Source organism: Desmodus rotundus, chromosome 5 (assembly GCF_022682495.2).
Source record: "Desmodus rotundus isolate HL8 chromosome 5, HLdesRot8A.1, whole genome shotgun sequence".
Lineage (NCBI taxonomy): Eukaryota > Metazoa > Chordata > Mammalia > Chiroptera > Phyllostomidae > Desmodus > Desmodus rotundus.
Genome location: NC_071391.1, coordinates 89,449,145 through 89,467,395, shown reverse-complemented (window position 1 = coordinate 89,467,395; position 18,251 = coordinate 89,449,145). Strand labels below are relative to the sequence as shown.

Genomic DNA, 18,251 nt, shown 5'->3' with positions numbered 1-18,251 from the left:
GAGAGTGGGACTGCTTATCTGCCTCAGGAGGTGAGAGAAGACTTTCCAAGCTGAATCTTAAAGGATGAGTTGAAGCCCACCAGGTGAATGAGGATAGGAAAAGCATTGCCAACAGAGGAAAGAAATGTATGAAGGGACAGAGGTGAGAATGGTGTGTTGGGTGCCTGAGGAACTAATAGAAGACAAAGCTAGACAGGTAACAGAGGTGTCATATGCTCTCCCAGGGTGTGTGTAATCTTAAACACATAAACTATATCACTAATTTTTCACATAAACTATGGACTATTTCTTAAGAACACTAAGTTCTTAAGGACAAATTAAATATATAGTGTCTCGAAGCTGCCCATATAAGTGGTAAAAATACATACAACGTGCAGAACTAGCTGAAATAGCACCTATGCTGGTGGGCCAACCTAATTTAATCCACTTGCCTTCAATACTTTCTGCACAGATCTGAAAGCCATCATCACTTGAAATTTCAAAAATAAGTCCTTTCTTGGGCTTTTTCTCAGTAATGCTTTCCTTCCGCTTCTGTTCTTGCTGGAGCCAAAGCATCAGTGGAGAGCTGAAATGACTTTCTTCTTCTTCCACTGTTTTAGGTTCTATGAGGAAGAAAATGGAGGACAGACAAAGTGGTTGCAACAGCAGACACTCCTGGAGCACTGACTTTACATACATTATCTCTAAGCTTAACATTACATAGTTGGTATTATTTCCATTTACAGACAATAAAACCGAGTCTTACTATTGAGTTGGCCCAAAAGTCCGTTATGTTGTTTCCATAAAATTAAAAGACACTTTTCATTTTCACCAATAACTTTATTGCTCTGGATATTTTGAGTATGTCAGCTATCCCCTGCTATTGGCTTCTAGTGGATAGAGACCAGGGGTGCTGCTAAACATCTTCCAAAGCATAAGACAGCCCCACAGCAAAGAATTATTTGGCCAAAATGTCAGTAGTACCAAGACACTTCACAAACCATTTTTGACACATTCGATCAGTCACAGTACCTTCTCCATACACTGCACAAATCTTTTTTTTGCATTTCAGTTGTGTTTTTACCTTTCTTGAAATAATAAAGCATAATATACCAAAAATGTTGCATATTTTCTTCCATCTTCAATATTAAAATAGCTACACAAAAGCTCATCAATTTTGTTTTTTTTTTTTTAAAAAAATGCACGCTAATATGACGGCTGTCACAATACAATCTAACAAAATTGTTTGAAATGAAGTTAAAGACAACTAAGCACTACTAGAGCCATTGTACAGAGAAAAACATAACGAACTTTTTGGCCAACCCGGTACCTAGGTCATAGCTAGAAATTGCTAAAACGAGAATTTTTTTTAAACATAAAGTCATGCTGTCTTTGTGGTAGTTTCTAATATCACACTTTGTTAGTTTTCAATAAGTAATTGCCCTCAACAGAGTTAAAGTCAAAAACGAATAATGGTTAATGTGCATGAAGCAGTATGTATTTGGCATCCTTCTTGGAATCACCTATATTAACTTATGTGAAACTCATAACAGTCCAGTGAGGTAGGTGTTATTATTTTCTACATTTCAGAAGTGAGAAACTGAGGAAGAGTGAGGTTAGGTAAGTAGCCTAGCAGCCCAAGTTCATATAGCAAATGAATGGTAATTCTGGGGTTTTAATCCATCTGGCTCCAGAGTCTGCACTAGCAGCCCTTATATCAATACTCTGGAGGAATCAGCAAGTCAGCAGGATGTGATTACATCTCAAATCTTAGGTCTAAGCATTTTCTCTACCTGGTTCTCTTTTGCAAAGACCCCTCAAGGGAAATGGGCAAAGCCTGATACGCAGAGCTCTCTAAGCCTGAAGTGACCAGTGTGTATCAAGGTCATTAGGACAGACAGAAAGTGGCATGGAGATGTATCTGGCGTGATAACCAAAATCTGGCTCTCATATAACAAAAATGGTACTTTTGTTTTCCTCAGTGACAACTAAGGGATGAATAAAATCAGGTCATCACTGGCTATTTAAATCACTCTGCTATTAAATAAGCAGGGCCCAAGAGTAGAGATTTTCATGTGCTTCCTTTAGTTGACAGATGACCACAGAATATGGAGTATAAGAGCGCAGAGCCAGGAGATAAATGCTCTCAGTCTACGACTCTGGCCAATCACTTAACTTCTTTGGGACTAAGAAATTTTTTTAATCTAGAAAATCAGTAGGCAATTTAAGTGATTTTTATAGTACATTTGGCTTTGAAATTCTGATTCTAACATCTTAACCCACCTACATACCTGTACTTTCTTGTTCATTGGCTGGATTTTGTGTTGTCTGAACCTCAGGAAGAACAGCCACTTGCCTAAAAAAAACAAACACACATACACACACAAAACCCCAAAAAACAAATGTGAGATGTCACATCAGCTAGTTCTTTAATTCAAAGATAAAAACTGTCCATAATCTGACATACAGCTGTGTTAGTTATTCAAAACAACACATGGAAAACCACAGGGTGCTTTGTGTAGAACCTGTTGAATGAACACCATCACCACACTACTGTATGGTACATAACATAAAACCATCTTTCCCATCCCCACTGCTTCTTAGAGAGAAAGAAAGGAAGAAAGAGAACATTGACTGGCTGCCTCCCGCATACACCCTGACTGGAACTGAACCTACAACCTTTCCGCCACAGAAAAATGCCCCAACCAATGCTCCACACAGGCAGAGCTAAAACCATCTTTTATGAGACACCTCCCTGGGTCAAGTATTGACATTAAATTTCTACTTTTGAAGTTGTAGATTGTATCCTGAAATTTTTTCTTATACTCTTAGTATTGGAAAAACACATTTGTTAGAAGCACTTCTGGGGTAGTTAAGAACTGCTAAGTTGGCTGCTTTAATTAAAAACAAAATTAGCTGCATGAGCAGTAAACCACATCAATTTTCACTTTTAAAAATTAATTAAGTCTTGGAAACAATCCAAATGTCTATCAATAGGAGCTAGGGAAATAAATTATTGTAGATACACACACTAGAGCTGGAGGCAGCCATTAAAAAATGAACTGCATCCATGCCCTGACTAGTGTGGCTCAGTGGTTGGGCATCATCCTGCAAACTGAAAGGTTGTTGGTAAGGTCACCAGTTCAATTCCCAGTCAGGGCACATGACTGTATCGTGGGCCAGGTCCCCAGTGAGGGGCATGGGAGGGGCAACCAACTGATGTCTCTCTCGCACATGGAGGTTTCTCTCCCCCGCTTCCCCTCTCTCTAAAAATAAATAAAATTTATTTTAAAAAATGATGTGCATCTGTATCTATTGGCACAAAAATGTGCATACAATAAGTGATAAAACCAAGTAAAGAACTGTATGTACAGCATTATTCATTTCATGTAAAAAGTATATATGTATTCATACACACACACACACACACACACACACCATGTTTATCTGTACATGAATACAAGTGTCTGCATGGATGAAAACAAATTATTAGCAAAACAAATTACCTCTAAGGAATAGACTGGGACGGGGTTAGGCAGGATGAACAGGGCACCATTATCCATCCACTCAGGAATCAGCACCAGAGGGGCCCAATATGATTTTGGGTGGCAGAGGGAGTGACTGAAGTCTGGCAGAGAGTGAAGCAGAAGCCATTGCTCCCTCGGCCCCTCCCCTACATACAGTGTCACAGTGCGGCGATCAGCGTTACCCGGCTATGGAGAACACCTAAGGCTCCGCCCCTCTATGTAACAGGCACGACAAAACAAAACAAAAAATGGCCCAAATGACAGAACAGATCAAAGCTCCAGAAAAAATACAACTAAGCAACGAAGAGATAGCTAACCTATCAGATGCACAGTTCAAAACACTGGTAATCAGGAAGCTCACAGAATTGGTTGAATTTGGTCGCAAATTAGATTAAAAAAATGAAGGCTATGCTAAGAGAAACAAAGGAAAATGTACATGGAACCAATAGTGATGCGAAGGAAACTGGGACTCAAATCAACGGTGTGGACCAGAAGGAAGAAAGAAACATCCAACCAGAAAAGGAGGAAGAAACAAGAATTCAGAAAAATGAGGAGAGGCTTAGGAACCTCCAGGACATCTTGAAACATTCCAACATCCAAATTATGGGGGTACCAGAAGGAGAATAGGAAGAGCAAAGAATTGAAAACTTATTTGAACCAATAATAAAGGAGAACTTCCCTAATCTGGCAAAGGAAACAGACTTCCAGGAAGTCCAGGAAGCTCAGAGAGTCCCAAAGAAGCTAGACCCAAGGAGGAACACACCAAGGCACATCATCATTATATTACCCAAGATGAAAGATAGGGAGAGAATCTTAGAAGCAGCAGGAGAAAAGGACACAGTTACCTACAAAGGAGTTCCCATGACTGTCAGCTGATTTCAAAAAAGAGACCTTACAGGCAAGAAGGGGCTGGAAAGAAGTATTCCAAGTCATGAAAGGCAAGGACCTACATTCAAGATTGCTCTATCCAGCAAAGCTTTCATTTAGAATGGAAGGGCAGATAAAGTACTTCTCAGATAAAATCAAGTTAAAGGAGTTCATCATCACCAAGCCCTTATTATATGAAATGTTAAAGGGATTTATCTAAGAAAGAGAAGATAAGAAATATGAACAGTAAAAATGACAGCAAACTCACAGTTATTAACCACCACACCTAAAACAAAAACAAAAGCAAACTAAGCAAACACCTAGAACAGGAACAGAACCACATAAACGGAGATCACATGGAGGGTTATCAACAGGGGAGTGGGAGGGGGAGAGGGGGGAAAGGTACAGAGAGTAAGTAGCATAAATGGTAGGTAGAAAATAGACAGGGGGAGGGTAAGAATAGTGTAGGAAATGTAGAAGCCAAAGAACTTATATGTATGACCCATGGACATGAACTATAGGGGGGGACTGTGGGAGGGAGGGGGTGGGCAGGATGGAGTGGAGTGAAGGGGGGGGAAATGGGACAAATGTAATAGCATAATTAATAAATATATTTAAATAAAGAATTCTACAGTTTTCTTTTTAAAAAGTATGTATTACTTCTATTAAAATAAACCTTTGAAAAATGAAAATCAATATAAATCAGAAACAACTATTTTTTAAAAGATTTTATTTATTTTTAGAAAAGGGAAGGAGAAAGAGAGGGAGAGAAACATCAATGTGTGGTTGCCTCTTGAGTGCTCCCCTTCTGGGGACCTGGCCCGCAACCCAGGCATGTACCCAGACTGGGAATTGAACCAGTGACCCTTTGCTTCACAGGCCCTCACTCCATCCACTGAGCTACACTGGCCAGGGCAAAAACACCCTATTTTTCAAATGAGGTAGACAGAATCGAGGACTTAATCTTAGAGAACTGGCTTTTACGCTTACCCTGCATGCTTCCCAGACTCCTTTTGTGATGACTGTTCCACATTAGCTGTATCCTGCTGCTCGGCCTCTGCTCCTGGAGTCCTGAAACAGAATTGTTTATATCTTTCAAGAAAAACCACCAGTGAATATGTACCAAATGTGGAGGTCAGACAAGAGAAATGACTCTGTCAGGTTCTAATAAATTTTATCAGCCAGGAAAACTAACCCGTGGTGATACAGGTTAGATGACTACCTTGCAGGGGCACTGACTAAGAGAGGGCACAAGGAGCCTTCTGGAGCTACTAGAGATACTTTGTATTGTGATCTAAATGGTGGCTACATGGGTGCAAATATATGTAAAAATTCACATGTGTACATCATATATGTTATACTTTAATAATGTATTTTTAAAAGACTTCATGAGGATCTACAACCGGAAGCTTTACCCTGTAAACAGGAATAATCATCCTTCAGTATCCTAAGCCTCAACAAAGAAGAAACAGAAGCAAACAGCAGCAGTTTTAAATCAGAGCAAGAAGTAATTAGATATGTGGTTCTATTCAAGAGACAAACTGCTCGTGAATGAAACTGAATTTTTCTCTATAAATTACCACTGTGAGGGAAAAAAAAAAATCAAAGTTAAAATCCAGAAGATACCCGAGGACTGCAATCTGAACAGAAGACTGTCCCTCCCAGATTACCACTTAAAACCGTCTCTAACCCAGGGCACAAATCCCACAGACCCAGAGCCAATATTCAGATCTCTCACCCTGTGACTGAGGTCAGGGATGATGTGTTGGCTTCTTGGTCTGGAATATGTGCTTCAGAAGAACTTGTCCGCAAATGGGAAACTTTGTGCTTCTTGCCATTCCCTTTGTCCAAAGGCAGCTGAATCCGTTTGATTTTTGGTTTGGACTTAGTGGGACCTGGCACGGAAGAACTTGCTGACTGCTGTCCAGAGGATGGAGAGCCTCCAGGAGAGGCTGAACTGGCTTGTAGAACTGAAGATAAAGCCTTACTCTGCTCCAGCCCCATGCTATGAAGAGCATCTACTTTCTGCGTAAAGCTGGATCCCTGGGTTCCTGGAGCAGAATCAAGATCACGCTGGGAAGAGAGAATTCCAGTTTTGTTGGCAAGAAGCTGGGTCACATGCTGAAGCTGATAGTGTTCTTCTGCTTCCCTGGAAGGTGAAGCAGCTGCTATGCCCATAGTCTGAGCAGAGGGGAGGACACAGATGCTAGATGCTGCTGTCATTGCAGCAGTAGGGGGAGTCTGTGATGTCCCCAGTTGTGGAAATATTCCTGTACTTGGCGGTAAAGCCACAGGCTGGTCCTGAATTCCCAGACCCTGCTGGCTAGCTTTAATTAACAGATTGCTTATTGAGCCAATATCTGGGGCACCCAGCAACCTCGGGTTGGTTAATGTGACATGTCCTGGAACTGACGCACTACTTGTAGGGGCTGTTGTAGTTTGCATTGATACAACATTCAAGACAGAGGAACTAGATGCTAGGCCAGCCACAGGCCCTGAAGTGAGGTGGCCAGTGTCCTGGCTTATTGTTGGTGTGCCCGTTGCTGTGGCAGAAGTTCCTCCCACACTCTGTGGCAACAGGGATGCCTGTTCAAAATACATGATGCCAGACTTAGACCTTTTTATGATGTTGGGGACAGTTCGGTGAGATGAAGTATTAAGTGACCCCAAATCTAATAGACTGGGATGATTTGGAAGCTGGGAGGGTGTGAAGTTAATCAATGTCATATTAGAAACTACATCAGAAGGGGCAATGTTTGAAGGGGTACTAGAGGGAGCAAGTTTTTTATTCTTTCGGGTCTGAAGACGAGATATGGGTCTTTTCTTGAGTCCAGAGGATGGAGTGGCTACTGTGGTATTGAGGTCTGTCCTCTGGCTGCCTTCTGAAACCAAAAGTTGGGGATCTGGAGAAGGCTGAACCCCAATAAGTAGTCCTGAAGAAGGACTGCTCATGTTAGGTGGGAAACTACTTTGAGTAGCTGCAGGGAAGGAATGTAAGTGCTGGTGATGAGGCACAGGGAGCAATCCTTTGCTAGCAGGAGGGAACAAAGATTGAGAACTTGGTAAGCTTGGATTTAGTCCTGTGGTTAAGGTGAGACCACTGCCCATGGGCCCCAATACTGAAGTATTTGTTTCCATCACATTGGGTGTTGAACTAACAGAAGAGGTCAACTGAATTTTTTGGGTCACTCCATTTGGAAGAGTTTGGAGAACATAAAGTGGCTGCATGTTCTGGTTAACAACAATGAGTTTCTCAGTGGCTGGTTTCAGGTGGGGTGGAGTGGTCTGGACAGCTGCATTAGAAATCTGAGATGGGCCAGGACTATCAGTAGAATTGGGCACATATTTCTGGTTCTGGATAGGAATAGTAGGGGAAACAGGTACCTGAAGGCCAGGGGTGCTACTGTTTCTAGTTAAATCCTGACTGTTGCCATGACCTTGCTCCACTGAAGCACAAGGTGGGCTGGAGATGTCTGCATCCATATGTCCTTGGATAAAATGATCAGGAGTCATGTGGCCTTCAGGTGCTGGATCTACTCCCGGACTCAGCAGTGCTGAGTCATCTTCAGAGGATGCCACAGACTTTTCCGTGATGGTTACTCTCTTCTCTGCTGAGTCTGGGATTACAGCTAGTCTACTGGGATTCTGGCTAGGGACAGTGGGACTTCGGGTGGTCAGGACAGAGAGATCAGATGGTAGCTCTAAAGGCAACTCAAATTGCTCCTCTGCTGAGATAGAGGAAGAAACGCTACTGTCCACAGGTTCTGTTGTTGGCAGCTGCTGAGAAAACACTTCAAAAAGACCCATGTCTTTTTCACGATTACTATCAAGACCCAAACCTTCACCAAGATTCAGGAGTTCTGATGAAGACGACTCTGGACTCTCACCCAAAGCCTGCATGGATGGAGTATTCTTTAGTACAAAGTCCATAATGTCTGAGGGCAGGATATTCCCACAGTCATCACTGTTGTTATTATCTGAATCAGATTTCAGGAGTTCAGTATTATAAGTATCCAGTAAATTTTTGTCGGAGGGGGTGCTTGAGTGGACTCTGCGACTTGACTCCAATGAACTCAGTTGAGCTTCCAAGGAATCCTGTCCCTGTGTTTTAATTCTGCTTACAGAGTGGCAGTTGTCCAACTTTGGTTCATTTTTGTGGCCAACAGAACTCTTAATGACATGTTCTTTTTCACCAGCATCTTCAGGTCGATCAATCTTTAAGTTCTCTGTTCCGTTTTCTTTACCATTTCTTTTTGGAATCTGGCTGGTTTTCCTTGTTGTGGCTGTGACACTAGTGTCACTCTCTGTCCCATCATCAACACCATCCAACTGTGAAATTTTTGGAAGATCACACTGTTCCTCCTCTCGAAACAAATTATGAGATGCCAGCCGTTCTTCTGCACCTGAAGAAATCACTGTTCTAGTGAAATTGTAATAGTATAAATCGTCTTCATCTGAAGTGCTTAAGTCATCAGCTCCATCCACCTGTCCTTCAGCTGACCGCTTGCCTCGTTTCTTCCCAGTGGAGCTGCTGTAGAATGGAATGTCTTCTTCCCCATAGGATCTTACTCCATAGAGTGGGGTGAGACCAAAGAACATGTTAGAACGTGCCCGAGCACTTCGTCGAGGATATCTTCTTTTGAACGAGCCATCCTCCTGAGGTTTGGGGCCATCTGGAAGCATTAGATTTCTGTCCTGTACAGAAAGATTCTGATAGTTGTTACTCTGAGACTCCTGAGATGAGGTATCATTGGGGCTTGGATGGGCCACTGGACCATCCACTGAACTTTCAGAAGCTGAAATTGGTTCTGTTGGAGATGCTGACTCTATCTGCAAAGGGGAAACAGGACTACTTTCCTTTAAGGTATTCTTGGACTGACTCTCATTTTCCATTTTTAGTGGAGTCAGTGTTACTTTGACTGTGCGTTTCCGGGGTGTCTGTAATTCCTTGGCAGAGCCCTCTACTTGCATGGATGGAGCTTTGGGGACTCCTGGAATAGAAAGGACTTTGTCCCCAATCTTATCAGAAGGAACATTATTACATGGTCGTTGCCCCATAAATTCAGAAGTCAAAACTTTGTCAACAAACTCTGACTTTAGGTTTCCCTCCTCATCAGTTGTCACCTGACCAGGTTCCAAAAAGGATTTGCTGGAATGCTTTTCTTTGAAAGTTTCTTTATAAGATTTTTTCCCTTTCTGTCTTCTATCTCTGGAACTAGATCCCACATGTTCATTGATAATAGGTGATCTGTTGCTCACTCCAGATAGTTTCAAGGTTTTGACTTCACTACCTTCACCAGGAGAAGGGCTTACTGATTGGTTAGACTCTGTAAGTTGGTCTCGATCATTCCTTTGCCCTCTCAGATGTAGTGGTGGAAAGGAGAGAGCCTCTTTAGAAGAAAACGGCACTGAAGAGAATTCAGCAAAAGTGCTGATTTTACTAACAGGTAATTCACCAGATGTTGTATTATGAGCCTGTGGGGACAGTTTAGGAATGCCAGAGTGTGCCACACTATGTGCGGATCCCTCTGAACTCTTGGAACTCAGTAATTTGGTCTTCTCACTTTTCACAGAGGAGCTATTGGATGCCAAGTCTGAAGTACTGCAATGCTTCATTTCTGAAGATGAAGATCCATCTAAGTGACTGGTTTTAGTGACCATAGTAACCACTGTCCTTTGCAAATTTGAAGAGGTGGGAGAGTTTTGCCTCAAATCAGTATTTGAAGTCAGTGGATCTAAGACACGATCGACTGCTTTGGCACTTGACTCAAGATCTGTAGCAGTCCCTATGGTGGAGACTGAGGAAACGCGATTCTTGGAGTAAGTACCCCCAGTTCTCATTGGAGATGTTATCCGGAGTTTAGACTGCTGGGGTGATAAGGAAGAAGTACTGTGACGCCTGGAGCCAATGCTTCGAAGTCCAGAGGAGAGTAAAGGGTCACCCACTGTGACTATTTCATGAGTGGTTGGAGTAGGACTTCCTAAACAAGAGAGAAAAAGTAATAAAGTCTATTATAGATAGAACAAATGTATGGCAGTCATTGCTTTCAATGACTTGCAGATAAATATTTCTAGGTAACTAAAAATAAGCAAAAGTCACTAAAATAAAGTTGCCTGAAAGAATTACAAACTCATCTTTGAGCTGACCTTCTTGGGATAAATGAAGTCTCTTACCTGCAGAAGGCAATGGCCGACAGCCAGGAGATCTCTGTGTTGGAGAATAACTGGGTGTTCGAATCCTAGGAACCTTTGAGATGACGTGATAAAAGCAGGAACCAGAGGTTTGTGTATGAGGAAGTCGCTCTGGTGATGGAGGACTTACAATTTCAGCTGTGTTTTGACTTTCTTTAGATGACATTTCTGTGGTAGGATACAAAAACCCTTACTAAAAAAAGTCCAATTAAAATATCAAATGACCCAATAAAAAGCCAGCTATTAGGAAAATATCAAAATAGAAACAAATGAGACCTCCCAAAGAAATGACATTTTTTCCCATGCTTCAATCATAGTACTCCCAAAAATCTAATTCAAGTAACATCTTGATTAAAGACTAACCTGCAAAAGATGTTGGACTATGAGCAATAGTCCTATTTTCATCATGTTCAACAGTGCTGTTGATATCTGGCTCTACAACTGGAGGACGACATTCTACTATCTTGCATGTATACACACAGCGCTTGCGAGCATCGGTGGTGCTCCAGTATACCCTGGAACACCTAGCAAACAGATTTGTAAAGATCACTAGAAGTGAGAGTACAGAAGCAAAGACTAACATTTGTCAAAACCTCTTCTCATCCTAGGTTCCAGGGTCTCCTTGATTTATAGAATTTAGCTTTTTTTCATGGACTCTCAGATTTCCCAAGTTAGGATGTTCCAAGCTTTTTGAAGTCCTTTGTTTTTACTAGCTTCTTAGAAAACAGCATCAACATTTACTTTTTATTGTATTATAAACAGGAGACAAAAATAGTAAAATATCCAAAAATGCAGAGAAAAAAAATACTAACCACCACACAAAATAGTTATTGGCTTTCGGGAAGGGACTACTGCCCCACAATATGTACAAAGTGAGGAAAAAGCAAGCCTGACATGTTTCCTTTGGGAGAAAAGCCCCATGAGATGAGGGGAATGTAAATATTTTAAATTTGTTGGATGCTGATGGAGCCTGGTTTGTACAAAGAGCTGCCAGCTAAATGCAGAATATAGACTGTTGTCACAATTGAAATGCAGAGTAAGTTGAAGTACATATAGCAAAATGAGACTCTAAAAGGGGAGAGATAAAAAGGGGATTTTAAATTTACATTGTCAGCCTGTTAGAAGTTTAAACAATTTTCTTCATATAGGAATGATTATAATTCTTACTGGAGAATCTGATTATTATTGTGGGAGATTCTATTTTTAGAAGGACCTATGAAACATACTACTGAGGACAGCAACCTGAAGTGTGTGTGATGTGACCATGACAAGAATCTGAACTGGTAAATTCAGGTGAATAGAATTTAGTGAACTAAGAGACTGGCATTGTGTTTTCTATTTAGATTTTATTTAGAAATAATTCTGAAAAAGTTTTTTAATTTAAGTATAGTTGGTATACAATATTATATTAGTTATATTAATTTGAGGTATATGATACAGCGATTTCACATTTTTATACCTTACAATGTAATCACCCTGCTAATTCTAGTAATCAACCTTTACTATACAAACTTATCACAATATTATTCAATGCTTTGCTTCCATAAATGGATTTAGCTGACATAAGATGATACTTTAGTCCTAATCTATGAAAAGTAGCAAAAAAGTAGTTAATTTTTAATAGTAGTTAAAATTAGCTAAAAGTATGGCTTTATATTTAGCAATTTGATCATTGCTTCAGGGTATTCAAGTTGTGGGGGCTGCTTTTTTCCTCTTTACAATGTTACTTACTGATATCCAATAGGAAAAAGTTTATCTTCACAGTCAGAGAGATCATTTAAAATTCCTAAGCAGTCAATTGTCATAGAGCCTGACCAAGGAAGAAAAAGACATTAGAAGAGATAATGATACACATAAAATAGTTTTATAGCCAAAGATTAGAAAGTACCCCAGTGATACACCCAGCCTTCCTCAACAACCAAAGGCCCATGTCATACCAATCATCATGTGAATATTTTCTGGTTCCAAGCCATTAAGAAACTTCCTTCTCAAGCTGATTCCTTCAAAGTCTACAAACACTCTTCTAAAAACTTCAAATCCATTCTCAGGAACCACCTTAAATGAAAACCCAGAGTAGCTGTTAATAGGCTGTCCCTTTATAAATCATCCTCATGACACTAACTCTCTCAGAGGGAAAGTACAGAGCATAGCTCAAAATCACCCTTCTGTTTCACTAGGAGGACTTCTGTATTTCTCTAAAAGGAGATTCTAGGAACACCTAGAAGGAAGGTAAAACAAAGTTTATGACCTTGCTTGTTATTTTCAGTCTATTTTCCCTGAATTCGTAGAGAATTCGAAAAGCAACTAAAGCTCTCTTACCTCGCCTTTGATCAAATCCCGATGTCGTTGGCAATATACTTTTTTATCATCCAGAAAAACACAATTCTTGGCTCGGGAACACATGAAGTGATAGTTGCTGGTGCAGGATGTGAGGCAGCAACCCACAGTGGCTCCTGGCTTTTGGCAGAATTCACATCTCTAACAATCCAGAAAGGAGAGTCTGAATCAGACTTTCAGATGTTTTGAGCCATCTTCCACCTCCTCTATAGACTCACTCCATTCTAGGTTTCCTATAATTCATTTTGTTTATTGGCAGTCTGCTGAACTGCAGGGAAGTGATGACCCATAAAGTCTCTTCCATAAATCTTCTCTTTCCCACGGTCCATGGGGCCCTGTGACTACTAAATTTAAATACTATAATTTGATTTAGAATCTGGGCCAAAACATAAGTTTTTCTTCTATGATGAACAATTGATTTAGAGAAGATGAAACTTTGAAGATCAATGCTGAAACATCATCTTTTAAAAAAGCTATTATATCCAAAAGAACTCACTTCTAGAAAGATTATACTAGTCAGAAACATAATGGTTCTCTAGTTACTAGGCTTAACAGGTAAATGATTAAAAAATTTCCTTTAACTAGACTGTATGCCACAATCATGATCTGGGCTCCTCTCCAGGGAAGACTATTTTTTTTTTCCCTTTTGTATCCATAATCCAAGGGTCAGAATAATGATCACCCTATAATGGGTACTAATATTTGTTACTGGCTATGAAAAACATCAGTGAGTCAGCATTTAGTCACAGAAAGAACATCTGGAAACTGAGAGGGAATCTCTTTCATAACATTTACCCACAAGTTCTTACCAGTTGCTTGCCCCTGATCACAGCCATATGCACATTCTTTAGTGATCCATCATCATCTTCAAATACTTCTGCTGACCACAAAGCGCAATTGACATGGGTCCACTCATTTTGGCCAATGTACAGCAAACGACCAGCATCCTATGAAGTGAAGAGATGTCTTTTTTCTTTAAAGAATATTATGTCAAAGAAAGTTTTCCTTGGTATTTGCTTTACCTCAGTCAAAATAATAAATCAATTAAAATTCTTTAACTTAACACACAAAAAAAGAAATCACACTTCTTTTTTCAATGTTTTTTTTCCACTTCTCTCCTTTCTGATTACCATTTCCACAGACTGGAGATATTTTATAAACAAAAAATTAAAAAATAAGCAATATGTGGTAACAGTAAGTTTATAAAAATGCAAACTTTTAAAAAATTATTGTAATTTTTTCCATTGCCATTTATCCCTCTTATCAACCTCCACCCACCTTCCCTACCATAATAAAAAAATGCACTGACTTATTTAAAACCATATTTCAAACCCAACTCTCTCAGCTTGCATAAAAAAAAAAAAACCCTTTTTCTTTACTGTAAGCTTATTATGTACCAGGTACTAAATAAGGCTGTACATACATTATTTCCTTTAATCCTCATAACTATTCTGAGGTAAGTATTATTATCTTCATTTTAAAGATGAATCCTCTCTTCATTTTAAAGAGAGGTTAAACTCCTTGCTAAGGTTAACAAGCACAGAAATGGAGCCAGGCAGTCTGTGTGAACTGGGGATATTAACCATTCTGCTCTACTACATCAAATACAAGTTATTTAATAGGCAACTTTATTTTACTGACTCTCATAAAATCTGTTTGAGGAACTTCCTATAGAAAATACTAGACAGCAGCAGGTTAATTTAAGGCAAATCATTTTTTAAATCAGCTAAATCAGTTATAGAAAGAAACCCCAAGTTTCACAAACTAACAAACATTCGTTCAGTAGATGTCACCCAGTCATCAAGTGTAGACAGAAAGAACAGTTTCATTCTGGATATCTAGTAAGTAGGAGCCCGTATGCCAAGGTACTTACATTAGCACTGTCATCTCCATATGTCAAACATAATGCACATTGTCTGTTATCTTCTATGCCTGGGGGTGGGTTCAGTTCTGGACTATCTTCTCGACTCCTATCAGTACCTTAGAATCCAAAAGACATCCAGTTACAACTGGCAATACTGATTTGATTTCCAGGAAAAAAGAAAACAATTCAGCTTAAATAGCCTATAAAATGAACACTTTCAAAAAGTATTTATCACCTGTTAGAATATTTATATAAATACCTGTTAACATTCCAAGTGAAGCAAAAGTAATGATTTTGTTAAACTTTAAGAGTCACTCGAAAATTTCTAACTTGCAAGGATATTAAATTTAGATTCACATAGTCAATCATTTACATGTAGAGAGAAATGGATAATGACTCTTCATTTGGTGCCTTACTCAACATTGGTGGTGTAGGAGGATGTACAGGAGTTGGTGAGTCTGGTTCTCCAGGCCCTTTAGGTTTGGGAGCTGGAATGATTTTCTTCATTAAAGGAGGCTGCTCAGTGTGGCTGTTTTCCTCTCGCTCCTGCCACTGAGCATAATTATGGTCAAGTGAAGGTGGAAGCACTGCGTTTGGTAACATCCCACTGCTGAAAATAATTGATTTAACAAGTATTTATTGAACCCCTATAATATGCTCAGAACTGAACAAAATAATTAAATTCTTGGTATCATCAGGTCTTGGCCCCATGCACAGGCCATTCACAAAATGTAAAAACAAGTGACAATTTGGAAACTGCCTAAATACACAGGACTTTATTATTTTTTTAAATATAATTTCAATGTATGACCCTTGGTGAAACTTTTAGAAACAAATGATAACCGAATCAAAAAGAATTTACTGGAATAAAAATTTCAGGTTAAATATGGAGACTCAAGAGAGGTAGAGAAAACCATTTGAACTGAATAAAATAGAACAATAGACTATACTAACACTGTTGTCTCTAAGCCAGCACTGAAAAAGCATTTCAACTGATTAATTTTTTAATATTAAAACCTACTCTAAAAATACCTCAATCTAGAAATATAAGAACTCTCAGATTTCTAGCTGATGAGAAAAAAAAGTAATGCAGAATTTACTTACTTGCTTGATACTTTATTTGGCTCCCAAAATCTGGACTTTTTGACACTGAACCATGGAAAAACACGTTCCATTTGCTAAGAGAAGAGAAGATGAATGTGAACATTCATTTGGAAACCACATAAAAACCAAAAACTTTACACAAGGTTCTATCAATATGAGGATGACATTGGGCCACCAAGGAATCAATCCACCCACTCTGGTGACCGCACCAACTTCCTCCCAAAGAATCAGGGGAATGAATTAAACCAAAAGATGTTTTATATACGTAGCAAAGCAAAATGTACAAGAGAAAAAAATTCATTCTGTTCATGGGGTAATTATCCACACATAAGCATTAAAATGATGAACTATTAACATCATTCACCCGAATAAAGAAGGACTTGACCATGCCATTGGCTTTTTTAATCTCTGGTTGCCCTCCATCTGAATTAATGGCTGCTTGAATAATCTTCACGATATCATCACTGAACTCCAACTGCATACAAAAACAAAGCACTAATTATTCATAAAACAAACAGTATGCTCTCAAAACCACTTCCTTTTCTACCATAAATCATCCACCAGAGGTCCAACAGGAAACTAACACCTTACTTTCATATAGTATAGGTTCTCTTTACAGGCATTTGAGATTCAGTTCCCAATTAACTTGCGGAAGTCAAGAGATGCAAGGAATAAAGCAAGAATGCAAATAAATTAGCTATATCACAGTAAGTTACCCAAACAAGGCCACAACTTTTTATTTATTTAGTCTAAAATGAATAAACAACTGAGTAGCAAATATGGACCATGAGTTAAAAAATGATAATTTCCAATATAGTTTTAAAACCATAATTAAAAGGCATCTATCTATAAATGAATATCCTATACAGAAAGATAATATTCAGATGTTATCTCAAAAGGATCAAACCAATTAACTTCACATTATCATTTTTCCAGAAAACTCAGATGAAAGACAAATAAAAACAATCATTTTAAGACACTGTCTTCCTTATCATAACTTACCTTCTGAAACATGGAACTAAAACGACTCATATATTTTTAGGTATTTAAAGCCACATGATATTTCTCAATATAATATAAACCATCTTTTAATGCTTACATCCAGTTTCATCTTCCATAAGACATAAAAAAGCTAAATTAGCACTTGAAATTTTGGTAGTTTGCTATAGAGACATACCACAGATGTGTAATTTCCTTGGTCCATTTTCCTCTTGACTCCTTCCAGATCCAAAGGCTGCTGATCTTCCTGCTTGCTGACTTCAGTAAGCACTGGTGGATCAGGTCCTTCTGGGGAGCTGCGGGAAGGTATACTCTCCTCTGTCTCAGGATTTAAGTCTGGAGGCTTGGCAGCCTGTTGCCAGGGGAGATATATTTCATTTATCTAACACTGAAAAATAAGGCATCTATGCAAATTATATTAAAATTAACAAAGATGGTACTGAATGACTCATATTGTAAAACTTAAAGAACATGAAAATAAGATATTTCTCCAATTACAGAAAAGGAAAAGTTAAAATGAGCCAGTTATCTAACAGCTCCACTAGGCTAATTTAAGACCTTTACTTGATAATTTCCAAACCTAGTATGAAGAAATAGAAACTGTCCAGTTCGTTTTGATTAAGACATAAATGGACCTCTGGCCAAGATGGAGGTGTAGGTAGACACACTACACACCTCCTCGCACGACCAAAAGAAGGACAGCAACAATTTAAAAACAAAAAACAACCAGGACTGACAGAAAATTGAACTGTATGGAAGTCCGACAACCAAGGAGACAAAGCGGAGGGGCAGAGACGGGCAGCAGGGCGGAGAGGACACAAACCAAGGAGGCAGCTGGCGGACCCGGTGAGGTGGCGGATTGTGGAGCAGGGTGGGCAAAGCTGCAGCTGGCCCGCAAGGCAGCAGCTGGTGAACCAGGTGACAGACCGTGCAACCCAGGGCTGTAGCTCAGGGAAATAAAGCCTCAAACCACTGACTGAAAACACTTCTTCAGTCAGTGGGGGTTGAGGTGGCAGCAGGACAAACTCCCAGCCTCACAGGAGAGTTATTGGAGAGACCCACCCACTCGGGAAGCAGCACCAGAGGCGCCCAGTTTGACTGTGGGTGGCAGAGAGTGTGACTGCAAACCCGCAGAGAGTGGGGCAAACGCCATTGCTCCCTCTCGGCCCCTCCCCCACATATAGCGTCACAGCCCACCAACCAGACCAGCATTACCCCACCCAGGTGAATACCTAAGCTCCGCCCCCTTAGGTAACAGGCACGCCAAGACCAAAAAAAAAAAAAAACCAAAAAACCCCAAAACAAACAAACAAAAAAAACGGCCCAAATGAAAGAACAGACCAAAGCTCCACAAATAATACAGCTAAGCAGTGAACAGATAG

At 39.7% G+C, this 18,251-nt stretch overlaps 1 protein-coding gene across 6 annotated transcripts in view; it reads right to left on the bottom strand.

The window, feature by feature from the left end:
* Positions 1-18,251, bottom strand: part of KMT2A (lysine methyltransferase 2A) — a 98,118-nt gene that overhangs the window by 20,980 nt on the left and 58,887 nt on the right. For 5 of the 6 annotated variants that reach the window (XM_053924694.1, XM_053924697.1, XM_053924696.2 and 2 more), the window contains 15 exons: positions 17,048-17,221; positions 16,235-16,345; positions 15,871-15,944; positions 15,183-15,376; positions 14,776-14,882; positions 13,712-13,849; positions 12,885-13,043; positions 12,503-12,620; positions 12,297-12,375; positions 10,929-11,089; positions 10,548-10,733; positions 6,112-10,354; positions 5,364-5,444; positions 2,271-2,335; positions 432-602 (listed from right to left, as the gene is read on the bottom strand). In XM_053924694.1, the coding sequence (XP_053780669.1) occupies positions 432-602; positions 2,271-2,335; positions 5,364-5,444; positions 6,112-10,354; positions 10,548-10,733; positions 10,929-11,089; positions 12,297-12,375; positions 12,503-12,620; positions 12,885-13,043; positions 13,712-13,849; positions 14,776-14,882; positions 15,183-15,376; positions 15,871-15,944; positions 16,235-16,345; positions 17,048-17,221 (6,061 nt within the window). The remainder of the gene's footprint in view (positions 1-431; positions 603-2,270; positions 2,336-5,363; positions 5,445-6,111; positions 10,355-10,547; positions 10,734-10,928; positions 11,090-12,296; positions 12,376-12,502; positions 12,621-12,884; positions 13,044-13,711; positions 13,850-14,775; positions 14,883-15,182; positions 15,377-15,870; positions 15,945-16,234; positions 16,346-17,047; positions 17,222-18,251) is intronic. The other variant, XM_053924700.1, reaches the window with a different exon arrangement.